At 49.6% G+C, this 13,126-nt stretch overlaps 1 protein-coding gene across 3 annotated transcripts in view; it reads right to left on the reverse strand.

The window, feature by feature from the left end:
- Positions 1-13,126, reverse strand: part of GALNS (galactosamine (N-acetyl)-6-sulfatase) — a 65,892-nt gene that overhangs the window by 50,507 nt on the left and 2,259 nt on the right. Inside the window, exons 2-5 of one of the 3 annotated variants that reach the window (XM_054170035.1) lie at positions 9,577-9,700; positions 7,416-7,490; positions 5,877-5,979; positions 1,655-1,798 (exon numbers count right to left, since the gene is read on the reverse strand). In XM_054170035.1, the coding sequence (XP_054026010.1) occupies positions 1,655-1,798; positions 5,877-5,979; positions 7,416-7,490; positions 9,577-9,700 (446 nt within the window). The remainder of the gene's footprint in view (positions 1-1,654; positions 1,799-5,876; positions 5,980-7,415; positions 7,491-9,576; positions 9,701-13,126) is intronic. The other 2 variants (XM_054170034.1, XM_054170033.1) reach the window with 2 other exon arrangements.

The following is a 13,126-nucleotide window of genomic DNA, read 5'->3' on the forward strand; positions in this document are numbered from 1 at the left end:
CCAGGTCACCATTAGACCGTGTCCCTCAGCACTACACCTACACAACTGAAACACCTCCAGGGTTAGGGATTCCACCACTGCCCAGACCAAGGCCTTGGCAGCCCTCCAGGGGAAAAAAAAAAAAAATCATTCCTCAGGTCCAACCTAAACCTCCCCTGCTGCAACTAGAAGCTGTTTCCTCTTGTCCTGTTGCTTGTTCCTTAGGAGAAAAGAGACTGATCCCCACCCAACCCCAGCCTCCTTTCAGGGAGTTGCAGAGAGCCAGGTGGTCTCCCCTCAGCCTCCTTTTCCCCAGGCTGAACAACCCCCATTCCCTCAGGTGCTTCTCACAAGACTTATGCTCTACACTGTATTGGCCTTCCCTGGACATGCTCTACCTCACCCCCCAATGTCTTTCTTGGAGTGAAGTGAAATAAGATAGATGAGGTAGCTCTCAAGAGAGCCGTTTGGAATGTGAGTGAAACTGTCACAACTACACCACAACATCCAGTGAGACAGAGCAATCCTGGAACCAAACCAGGATGCTTTGGAAACTTCATGTTAGAAGTATCTTTAGCCACCAATCAAGCAAAGGAGGACAAAGAGCAGTCCTCAGGAGAATGAGTTAAAGAAGATACCAGATTCAAAAGTGAATGGAAAAGAATGGCAGAGACTGACTGCAGGCTTGGAGCATGGAACAGTGTTATGCAAACAGACAAAAGGTTATTCCAAACAGGAAGAAAAGGGATAAAAAAGTCTTTCAGTAGAGAATGGAACCAGCTTCCAAGAGAAGTAGCAGAGTGAAATCAGCACAGGAAGCCTTTAGGATGGAATGGGAAAAGCAAATACCTCTGGGAGGGAGGCAGGTACAGAATCCATAAATCCCAGCATGGTGGGGGGGTTGGAAGGGGCCTCTGGAGAATCATCTAGCTTAAACCCCCTGCTAAAGCAGAGTCACCCACAGCAGCTTGCCCAGGTGGCTTTAGAATCTCTCTGGGCAGCCTGCTCCAGGGCACTCCGTAGTTACTCCTCATGAGGAGCAGCTGAGGGAACTGGGATTGTTCATCCTGAAGAAAAGGAGGCTGAGGAGAGGCCTGCTGTTTCTCTACAACTCCCTGAAAGGAGACTGAAGCCAGGTGAGGTCAGTCTCTTCTCCCAAGAAACAAGTGATAGAACAAGAGGAAATTGCCTCAAGTTGCACCAGGGGAGGTTTAGGTTGGATATTAAGGAGAATTTCTTTACTGAGTGGTCAGGCATTGGAACAGGCTGCCCAGGGAGGTGGTAGAGTTCTCATCCCTAAAAGGGTTTCAAAGCCATGTAGATGTGGTGCTGAGGGACATGGTTTAATGGGCATGGTGGTGTTGGTTGACAGTTGGACTTGATGATCTTAGAGGTCTTTTCCAGCCTCAAGTATTCCATTCTGTGATTCTAGTCAGCCTTTCAGGTCACACATCAGGCAGGACAGCCCCAGTCCTTGACTGGCTGTAAAGGTCCTCTTCATGGGGTGAAGTACCTGCAGATCTGCCCATCCAGCCAAGACTAACTCTGATTCTGCAGCTGGATTTGCCAACCCCTTCTCACTGAAATAGTTCTGCTATGCTGACACATCTTCCAGCACTGGAACATCAGAGGGACAGCAGAGAAAAGAACATTACCAAGCAAGCAACTGAGTTACCTGCCAATCATCTCCCAGTCCCTATACACAGGGATATTGGGGAGCTCTCTGTTATCAAAAGGTCCAAAATGGCAGTTTGGGGATCCAAACCATTCATCAAACCCATGCTTCAGGGGGTGGAATTGGGGCCTGTGACCCAGATGCCTAGGGACAGAAGAAACAGAGGAGTTAAAATTCTACTGCAAAGAAGCAAACAATCATCTCATCAGAATGGCATGTGAGCAAACAAGCTTTGCCTAAGAAGAAAGACTTCAAGCATTTTAATCAAATAAAGCCTGCAGAGCCTTGACTCCATGTCCTCAGGCCTGTGGCAAAGGCAGCCATGCAGTCTCATTCCAGCTCTCACACACATCCCAACTCACTGTCCAACCTTGGGTTTCCATTGTCTCCTTCTAAGGGTGTCCTCTCCATCTGTACTGAGGGAATACCCTGCCCAGAGGCACTGTGAGGATGCACATAATCCTGGAATCATTAAGGCTGGAAAATACCTTTAAGATCATCAGGTCCAACCTTTCACCCAGAACTGCCAGGTCACCACTAAACCATGTCCCTCTGGCACCACATCTCCAGGGCTCTGACACCCCTCCAGGGATGAGGATTTTACCACTGCCCAGGACAGCCTGGTCCATGCCTTGACAACCCTCAAAAGGAAGAAACTGTTCTTCATGTCCAATCTAAACCTTCCCTGGCACCACTTGAGGCCATTTCCTCTCGTCCTGTCACTTGTTCCTTGGGAAAAGGGACCATCACCCATCTGGCTCCAGTTTCCTTTCAGGGAGGTGTTGAGTGCCAGAAGGTCTCCCCTCAGCCTCTTTTTCTCCAGGCTGAACAACCCCAGTTCCCTCACCTGCTCCTCACAAGACTTGTGCTCCAGACCCTTCACCATCTTCATTGCCCTTTTCTGGACATGCTCCAGCACCTCCATGTCCTTCCTGGACTAAGTGGCCCCAAACTGAACCCAGTATTGGAGATGTGGCCTTGCCAGTGCCCAGTACAGGGACACAATCACTTCCTAACCACAATGATGTTTTATTTAAGGATTCTGGTGTGTGACAAGTCACTTTTATACCCCTAAACTGCAAAAAGACAAGGTAAAGCTCATGAAATGTACCATTTTATCTGCATCCCCTTTATGGAGCATTCAAGCTGCTAGAATGGGAGAGAGAGAGCTGAATGTAAATGAGCTCTTCACATGCACACATGAACATAAACCATGTTTAGCTACTCCCAGTGACAACTCCATTCTACTAAGCAGCTTGAAAATCCTCCATCCTTAACTTCAAGATGAAGCTCCTCTCCCATCTCCAACTTCTCCACTGCAAACCCTACATTTCCTTCATTTCTATTATCTTGAAGATGCAGAAGCTCAGTCTCTAAAGCAGATCCTTGTAGCTACATGCAGATTTAATCACTCCAGCTTCCACTCACCAGCCTGCATCTGCAACCTGTCCAGTTGTGCCATCACCCTCTGCACAGCTGCTGAACATAAGGGGCATAAAATGCAGGGTGGGAGGCAAAATGATCCACAAGGTTATGCTGAGCTCTTCCAAAAGGAGTTTGAACAGAAAACAGTCATCATGCCTGCTCTGGTCACATCCTGGTGATGTAACTACACCTCCAAGTCTGACCTGCAAAGTCTGATTCTATCCTTCCCTTTCCCCCCCCCCCTCCCCCCCCCCCCCCCCAAAACTTAATTCTGGCTGTTTCTACAACAGGGAACATGAAAAAATACCCAAACACATTAATCTTTCATTCTAAGAAAGTCCTAAGAGAACTTAGAGAGAAAGAGGCTTGAGAATAGTATCAAATAATTACTGAGATGCAGATTATTCTCTCCATCTTATCAAATAATTATGGAGATGCAGATTAATCTCTCCCTCTCACAACACACACACACACACAAAGGGAGCTCTAGTGAAAGGCAGGAGATTCTTCCATGGTCATGGAAAACACTTGACTTGCAAGCATGCCATGAAAGTGTGGAACTCACTCTCCCAGGACACCCTACAGATTGGTTTTTTGGAAGGGATGTTGAAAGGACAGAAAAATCTACTGGAAAACTTGAATAAAACCTCTAAGTGCTACAATGCTGCACACATGCCTAGGATGACAGCATCACAGGCTGGTTTGGGTTGGAAGGGACCTTTCAAGTTCATCTAGCCCAACACACCCTGCAGTCAGCAGGGACATCTGCAACTAGAGCAGGTTGCTCAGAGCCCCAAACAACCTGACCTGCAATAGTGCCAGGGATGGGGCATCTCCCACCTCTATGGGAAACCTAAGCCAGTGTCTCATCACCCCCTTCCTTCTCCTGTCACAACAGGCTCTGCTCAAAAGTCTGTCCCCAGCTTTCTGATCAAGCCCTTTAAGTACTGGAAGGCCACAGAAGATCTCCCTGAATCAACCCCAACTCTCAGTCTGTCCTCACAGCAGAGGGCTTCCACACCTCCCATCATTGCTGAGGCCTCCTCTGGCCCTGCTCCAACAGGTCCATGTCTTTCCTGTGCTGAGGATTCCAGAGCTGGCCCCAGCACTGCAGGTGGGGTCTGACCAGAACAGAGTAGGGTGGAGTACCAAAGAATCATTTTGCTTGAAAAAGACCTTTAAGATCATGTCCAACCATTCTCTAACTCTACCAAGTCTGGTGCTGAACCATGTCCCTCAGCACCACATCTCTGCTCCTACCCTGTGCATTTCTTTACACCTTGCCAGGAAGCAGGAGGTCTGCACAAATGCCAGAGGCTGCTGCTGCTGTACAACATCACTCCCTGGTCCTGCCTGGGATAACCTCCTTGGGTGCACAACAGTGCTCTGCACATTCAGATTGACTCTGCCTTTTGCCAGCACCTGCAGGTCCTTCCAGCTCTGCTGCTTTCCACACAACTGCCTGGAACCAATCTGTATTTGCCTTATTCCTTTTCCCTGGGTGTATGAATTTACATTTATTAGCACTGAACTGCATCTTATTGCCTTCAGCCCACTGAGCCGATTCTGCACAGGCACTCTGCTGCTGGGATTGGTGGGAATAAATAATTCCCTGTCTCAGGGTAGTCTGTCTGCTTTCCAATTTCAGCAGCACCAGTGAAGCTGACTACAAGTCAAACTCCCTCCTAACTCATTAGCAGAACTGCTAAATCAATTGTATCCCATCACTTTCCTAAACAGCACCCCCACCCACCCAAGCACTACTCCTGTCTGAAGTCTCTTCATTAACATGGACTCTGTGAGTCAAGCAGTGCTCCTCTGGCCTCTCTGTAGTTTTGAGGTTGCTATTTACACATTCATTTATTACAGCTCCATTGCAAACTAGGAGTCCACTCTTCAGAGTCTGATCACAGTGCATAAGTGGCCAGGAAGGCAAATGTTCTCATGGGGTGCACGAAGAGGAGCGTGGCCAGCAGGTTCTCCTGCCCCTTTGCTCCATCCTACTGGAGACAACATGGAGTATTGTGTCCAGTTCTGGGCTCTTCAGCTCAAGAGAGACAGGGAACTACTGGAGAGAGTCCAGCAGAGGATACAAGGACACTAAGGGATATGGAGCATCTCTGTGAGGAGGAAAGGTTGAGGGACCTGGGGCTCCTTAGCCTGGAGAAGAGCAGCCTGAGAGGGAAACTACTCAATGCTCAGCAAGAGCTAAAGGGCAAGGGGCAAAAGGATGGGGCCAGACTCTTCTCAGTGGTGCCCAGCAACCAGGCAAGGAGCAATGGGCACAAACTGAAACCCAGGAGGTTCCATCAGAACAGGAGGGAAAACTTCCTAATGTCTGGTTCCTGAGGCTGCTTCCTCTCCTCCAGTCACTTGCTCCTTGGGAAAGGAGACCAATACTCACCTGGCTCCAACCTCCTTTCAGGGAGTTGTAGCGAGCCAGATCTCCCCTAAGTCTCCTTTCCTCCAGTTCCCTCAGCTGCTCCTCACAAGACTTGTGCTCTAGACCCTTCACCAGCTTTGCTGCCCTTCTCTGGGCACACAAACCCTCCTTCAGCTCTTTGTATGAAGACAGATGTTTGTACTTGTAATGGCAACACTCAGTTCAGAAACTGATCACAGCAAGGGGGGGAAAGATCCATCACAGATTTCACAAGTCAGACATCTGAGCTTCAAAACATGGTGTGATTTCCCTCCCCACCCCTCCTTGCAGTTCTGGCTCTTCTGCTGCTCCTCCACAACAAACACTCACAGACATGCTGCAATCTCAGAGCAAGAGATCTTAAAATAAGTGTACCATTTGCCAATGATCTTATTGACGTAGCCAGCTTTCTTCAGCAGCTCTGGAAGCAGCAATTCAGAATCTGGGATTCCTCCTACTATATCCTGTGGTGTGTATGCTGCATAAAACAAACAGAAAGGCCTTTCTGACTCTCACAAATACTAAAGGAAACAGCCCATGGCTACTCAGCAGTAGTAACCCAACTGTTACTGGCTCAGAAACAGCAGTCAGTTGCAAGTTCCAGCCACATCACTCCTTGGAAGCACTCCCAGGCCACAAGATGAGAAGAAGTTGATTCAGAGAGGTCAAAGGGAGATCTCAAGCCCCTTGCACAGCAGTAATAAAGAGGCTGCCATCACAGATTAAAGATGAGACCCTTGAAGAAGGGAGGGTCATAAAGAAAGCAAGTGCTTTAGGAGTGCACAGAAGTTGGTTTTGCTCTCAAAAAATTTGCTTTACATTTCCTAAAATAAAGGCTTCCCCCCCAATCAAATGATTGATAAACCTCCTCAGACTACAAGAGCTGAAAGAAATTTTCTCTCTCTGTGAAGCTGAGACACCTGGGGCTGTTTAGCCTGCAGAAGAGGAGCCTGAGGGGGGATCTGCTCGTAACTCAGCAAGAGCTAAAGGGTGGGGAGCTGGGCTCTTCTCAGTGGTGCCCAGCAACAGGATAAGGGCAGTGGGCACAAACTGGAACCCAGGAGGTTCCACCTGAGCAGGAGGAGAAGCTTCTTTGGTGTGAGGGTGCTGGAGCCCTGGAGCAGGCCGCCCAGAGAGGTTGTGGAGTCTCCTTCCTGGAGAGATTCCAAACCCACCTGGACACTGTGATCCTGGGCAAGCTGCTGTGGGTGACCCTGCAGGGAAGAGGGACTGGGCAATCTCCAGAGGTCCCTTCCAGTCCCTGCCACGCTACAGTTCTGGGATAGGTCTCCTACAGCTCACAGCTCTGTAGCCCTTGGGAATGAGAGGTGTGACTCTGGGGAGGGTGGAGGTAGCCACAGGCTTGCTGACACACAGAATGAATCAGGATGGAAGTGCTGGTTGCTTGCCAAGCACGTGGCATGCGTCACACTGGAAGTCATCATGGGAACAGAAACCAACCCAAGGATGTTATGAGTTGATAATCTTCCCTGGAAGCACCACAGGCACAACAGTGCTATCAAACAGCCAAGGCTGAAATGGTTGGAAAACTGGCTGCTGAATCATACCCCGAGCAGCTTGTTCTTTACTCAGGGTGTTAACACAGACCCCACGTGACTCTCTTTCACCAGACACCAATTAGCCTGCCCAGAGGAAACACTTCTCAGCCAGCAGAAGCAAATGGCTCCACCAGCCTTGTTTGGGTCTTTTAATCTGAGGAGGTTTTCTGCTCGATGAGGAGGAAGCAATAAATTTCACGCTCATTACCAGCGGTTAACGTGGCAATCTTTTGTGTGCCACTCTGGAAGACCCACAGGGAAAGGCCACTGAGCCAAAGCTTTGTTCCATGCAAAGCATCCTACAAAGCAGAGAGGGAAGCGAGGAGAGGAGGGCAAGTCAGGGTGAAGGCCGTACCGTTCCTGGCGTGGGCGTTGGTGGTGTAAAAGCCGTTCCTGACGGGGAGGCGGCCGGTCAGCAGCGCCGCCCTCGCTGCAAGGCACAAAGAAGGGGTTACTGGGCAGCCACTCTCTGCTGCAACACTCAGAAATCAATGACCATTCACATTATTGCACTGAGTCTGGGGACAGTGCGTGGGCTGAAGCCTGCTATACCCTTCTGACACAGCCAGCTACTAAGATCATCCACATCAGGGCAAGCAGCAACTCCCCTCTCTCCAGTGAGCCACAGAGACATCCAGGCTCTGCTTCATAGCATAGAATAGACCAGGTTGGAAGAGACCTTCGAGATCATCAAGTCCAACCCATCAACCAATCCAACCCACCTAATCAACTAAACCATGGCACCAAGCACCCCATCAAGTCTCCTCCTGAACACCTCCAATGACGGTGACTCCACCACCTCCTCGGGCAGCCCATTCCAACTTCTTCCTAACCTCCAGCCTAAACCTCCCCTGGCACAGCTTGAGACTGTGTCCTCTTGTTCTGGTGCTGGCTGCCTGGGAGAAGAGACCAACCTCCACCTGTCTACAACCTCCCTTAAGGTAGCTGTAGAGAGCAACAAGGTCACCCCTGAGCCTCCTCTTCTCCAGGGTAAACAACCCCAGCTCCCTCAGCCTCTCCTCACAGGGCTGTGCTCCAAACCCCTCCCCAGCTTTGTTGCCCTTCTCTGGACACCTTCCAACAAGTCAACATCTTTCCTAAACTGAGGGGCCCAGAACTGGACACAGGACTCAAGGTGTGGCCTAACCAGTGCAGTGTACAGGGGCAGAATGACCTCCCTGCTCCTGCTGGCCACAGTGTTCCTGATGCAGGCCAGGATGCCATTGGCCTTCTTGGCTGCCTGGGCACACTGCAGGCTCATGTTCAGCCTACCATCAACCAGCACCCCCAGTTCCCTCTCTGCCTGGCTGCTCTCCAGCCACTCTGACCCCAGCCTGTAGCACTGCATGGGGTTGTTGTGGCCAATGTGTAGAACCTGGCACTTGGATGTGTTCAATCTCCTGCCCTTGGACTCTGCCCATCTGTCCAGCCTGTCGAGGTCCCTCTGGAAGAGATCTTAAAGATCACCTAGTTCCATCCTCCCTGCCACAGGCAGGGATACATCCTCCTAGACCAGGCTGCTCAAGGTCCTATCCAACCTGGCCTTAAACATTTCCTTCCAAACCTGGAGCCTGCACATATGTAAGGGGAGATGAAAACACAAATTTCCATGCTTAAGGCTAAGTTTGCATTGAACCATTTAGGTTGGCAAAAACCTTTAAAAACATCTCCAAGGCCAACCATAAAGCTTGCCTGAAGAAAAGTCAGGTAGCAGAGAAGAGCAAGCTGTCCAGCTTTGCCACCAAAAGTCAGGTCCTGGCCACAGGGAACATTTAAACAGATGTTTAAGGTGAGGCATGTGCAGTAGCACCACTGGACAGCGTATGTGAAATGCCTTCTCTGAGCAAGGACATCATCAGTACCCTGCCAAACAAGTGACAGCCCAAATGAAAAGCCCTTGATCCTCGTTTTTGTTTCAGTTCTTGGCTAGCAGTGAGGTTTGAGGGGAAAAAAAAAGAGAAAGATAAACTCCCCCACAAAGATAAAAGCAAGGAGGATAAAACTATCAGCCTCTCCCAGACCCAAAGCATTCCTTTTATCTCTTCTACCTTCCTCAAGAGCCTTGCAAGCCACCAGGGTCAAAAGCAGGACACACTCTGCTGTCATTCCTCACATGAAAGTCTCACCAAAGCCAATGGAATTAGACAAATCATGCACAGGCTGTTTTGTGCAGCAACAATTTGGCTGTTTGTGCCAAAGGAAGCTGAAAAGCCCCTCATGGCTGAGGCTGTAATGTTGCAAAGAATCCTTTAGCTGGACTGATTTGATCACTAACCCAGGGCTTTGCATGAACTGCAGAGTGCAGGGTGGTGGTGTTGTTTCCCCCACCACCACCACCTTCCCAATCAAAACAAATTAAAAGGGAGAAAAATGCAAGATCAAAGCATCAAATCCAAGCTCTGCCCCGAGGGTAATCACTGGTTTGGTTGCTAGGTCACGTCAGATGCTGGCCACCATCCCAATCCCCACAGAAGGTGGCATGTTTATGTGCTAGCTTCACTCTCAGGTTTACTTACATGGAGAACAGAGGGGGTTGGCAGTATAAAAATCCAAGAACAGCATCCCTTCTGAAGCCATCTGGTCTAGGTTAGGAGTTTCCTTAGAAGGCTCCCCAAAAGCACCTACATCACCCCAACCCATCTGCAGAAAGAACACACCACAAGATGCACTTTTACTCTTCCACAAGGAGATTGCTGCTGGCTGCACAGAGCTTTTGAGGCATCACAGTATCACAGTACAACTAAGGTTGGAAGAGACCCCCAAGGATCATCGAGTCCAACCTGTCTCCACAGACCTCATGACTAGACCATGGCACCAAGTGCCACGTCCAATCCCCTCTTGAACACCTCCAGGGATGGTGACTCCACCACCTCCCTGGGCAGCACATTCCAATTTCTAAATCTTCATAGTGTTTGCCTTCCTCCTTGGGGATGGAAAGCTGGACATGAGCTGGCAAGGGGCACCCTCAGCCCAGAAGCCAGCTGGTTTTGGGCTGCATCCCCAGCAGTGTGGGCAGCAGGGGGAAGGAGGAGATTCTGCCCTTCTGCTCCACGCTGCTGAGACCCCACCTGCAGTGCTGGGTCCAGCTCTGGAGTCCTCAGCACAGGAGGGACATGGACTTGTGGGAGCAGGGCCAGAGGAGGCCACAACAGTGATGGGAGGGCTGGAAGCCTTCTGCTGTGAGACCATACAGAGTTGGGGTTGTTCAGCCTGGAGAAGAAAAGGCTCCAGGGAGACCTTCTTATGGTATTTCAGGACTTAAAGGGGTTGAACAGAAAGCTGGGAGTAGGCTTTGAGCAGGGCCTGCTCTGACAGGACAAGAGGTGATGGTTTTGAACTAAAAGAGGGAGATTTAGACTGGATAAAAGGAAGGTATTTTTTCTGCTGAGGGTGATGAGACCCTGCCCAGAGAGGTGGGAGATGCCCCATCCCTGGCACCATTGCAGGTCAGGTCGTTTGGGGCTCTGAGCAACCTGCTCCAGTTGCAGATGTCCCTGCTGATTGCAGGGGGCTGGACTGGATGACCTTGAAAGGTCCCTTCCAACCCAAACCATTCTGTGATTCTCTGATCCTCCTGGGCCAGACTGGCACACCAGCCACATGGTTCTGCTTAGGGAGTACTTCACAAACACGATAAAAATTATCTTCCCCAGCCCTGTGAACTCATCACACTTTTCACTGGTGAACAGGAAACCGAGGCACCCATGAGATTAAACAGCTTGCTGGCAGCATTAAAGCACTTGCATGAGAGCTGGCTGCAAACCCTGACACCTTCACTCTTCCTGAAGTGCCCAAATACCAGGCAGCACACAGGTACCAAGGAAACCAAGTTACACAAGGTATGCTCAGGGCTGTGCAGCTGCAAATCCGACCCTGCAGCCCCTGGCTACTTGGCTTTGTGTTGGACCACTGACCCCAGGACTCCACCTCAGCCTGCTGCATCTGTCTGTGTACACAGAGCTAGACATGCAAGGGAAAAGGTCTCAACTCCACAGCAGTGCAGCAGGAAAAGACAGACAGGGTTTGTTTTAAAAGCAAGCTCTGGAGAGAAACCTGCCAGAGGCATCACTTGTCACTTGGCTTATTTGCATCACAGTGGTTTCACCTTGTGTCTTCCTCCTGATTCAAAGAGGTCACACCCCAGGAGAGCCATAAAATTCCCATCACCTTGTCTACCTTCATTGCTGAAAACCATTACTGGTAATAATACAAATAAAATGAAGTGACTTTAAAGCAGAAGGTTCTAGAAGGGAACAACTTAATGAGCAATTAGGCACCGTGGTTGCTAGAGATTATATTATGCTTTCAAAAGAAAGGCAATGACTTCCTTTAATACAGATGCTTATCAGGTGAGCAACTGATACAGGGGGTGGAATGTATCAAGATCTTTAGAAAGCCATCTGTCTGGTCCCATCTGAGGCTCACATCCACTCTGCAGCTGTGTAGCTTGGAGAAGAACATTCGCTGAAGAGCTGCAGAGCTGGGTGTTGAGGTTTGACCAAGGAGCAGTTTAATGGCACCACCTAACACTGGGCTGTGAATTAAATGGGCTCAGCAGGAGCCCCCCTGAGCTCTTCATTCCTCTGTGTCTTTGTCACCAAGAAAGACTAAAACCCAGAATACTGTGTTGCTCTAACTCACAGGCAGCAACAGAGTCACAGAAGAATGGTTTGGGTTGCAAGGGACCTTAGAGATCATCCAGCCCCAACACTCCTGCCACAGACAGTGACACCTCCTACTAGGTGGCTCAAGGCCCCATGCAACCTGGCTTTGAGCACTCCAGGCTTGGAGCTTCCACAACTTCTCTGGGTAACCTGCTCCAGTGCCTCACCACTCTCATGGGGAAGAACATCTTATGTCTAATCTAAATCCAGCTTCTTGCAGTTTGAAGCCATTACTCCTCATCCTGTCACGCCATCTCTTTGTAACAAGATGTTCTCCAGCTCTCTTGCAGCCCCCTTCAAATACTGGAAGGCTGCTCTAAGGTCTCTGTGAGGCCTTCTCTTCTCCAGGCTGAACCACCCCAACTCAGCCTGGCCTCACAGCAGAGGGCTTCCAGGTGGGGTCTCAGCAGAACAGAGCAGGGGGGCAGAATCCTCTCCCTCCACCTACTGGCCATGCTGCTGGGGATGCAGCCTAGGATTCAGTGGCTCCTGGGCTGATGGACTGCCCAAGGCTCAACTGGCCTGAAAAACCAGGCTTACAAGGTAATTATCTCATCCAGGAGTGTAGGAACACTCTGAAAACAACAGTCCTGATGAGCTGGCTGAACAGGAGATAAGAGCTTGCCCACCCTTTGAGCCACACATGCACTCTCACCAGCTTTTCCAGCAGCTTAAAAGGGCACAGAACACATTTCAACTGCAAACACACCTGAGAGATGAGATTAAAACACCTGAAAAGAAGTAAAACACGAGGGTAGCAGCACCTTGAACATGTTGACAATGAACATGGTTCCTTATCCATATGGCTGAGACTGCTGCATGGTGTAGAAGTGAAAAGATTTTGAGGGAGCAGCAAATGTGTGATCATTTCTACTCCTCAGTGGTTGGGGTTTGGTTTGATTTTTTTTTTCCATTTTTCCAGTGTACAGAGCAAAAAAGGTTTAGCAGAATTAGTTTCATTCTTGTTCAGCTCTTCAGGAAATAATTTTGGGCTTCCACAACATTTCTTGGAGCTTCCTTGTCTGCACTTGTAGCTGCACCTCATTCAGCACTGCTCCAGCTGTCAGCCATTGCAGCTGTCAGATGATGTTGCCACAGTGATTTTTATAAGCTACACACCCAAGTCTTGACCCCAGAATGATTCTATCAAGGTTTGATAGCCACCCAGATACCCTGGTTTCAGCCTTTGCCAAGGATGGTGGAGTTCATTCTGCAGTCATGAAGAGGTTGGGAGGTAAGAGGATTAGACTCCTGCATAAAGTATACAGTCCTAAAATCATTAAGGTTGGAAAAGACCTTTGGAGTCATGGAGTCCATTAAGCCAGCACTGCCAGGTCACCATTAAACCATGTCCCTCAGCACCATATCTACATGACTTTGAAACTCCTCAAGGTATGAGGAC

Source organism: Dryobates pubescens, chromosome 19, assembly GCF_014839835.1.
Source record: "Dryobates pubescens isolate bDryPub1 chromosome 19, bDryPub1.pri, whole genome shotgun sequence".
NCBI lineage: Eukaryota > Metazoa > Chordata > Aves > Piciformes > Picidae > Dryobates > Dryobates pubescens.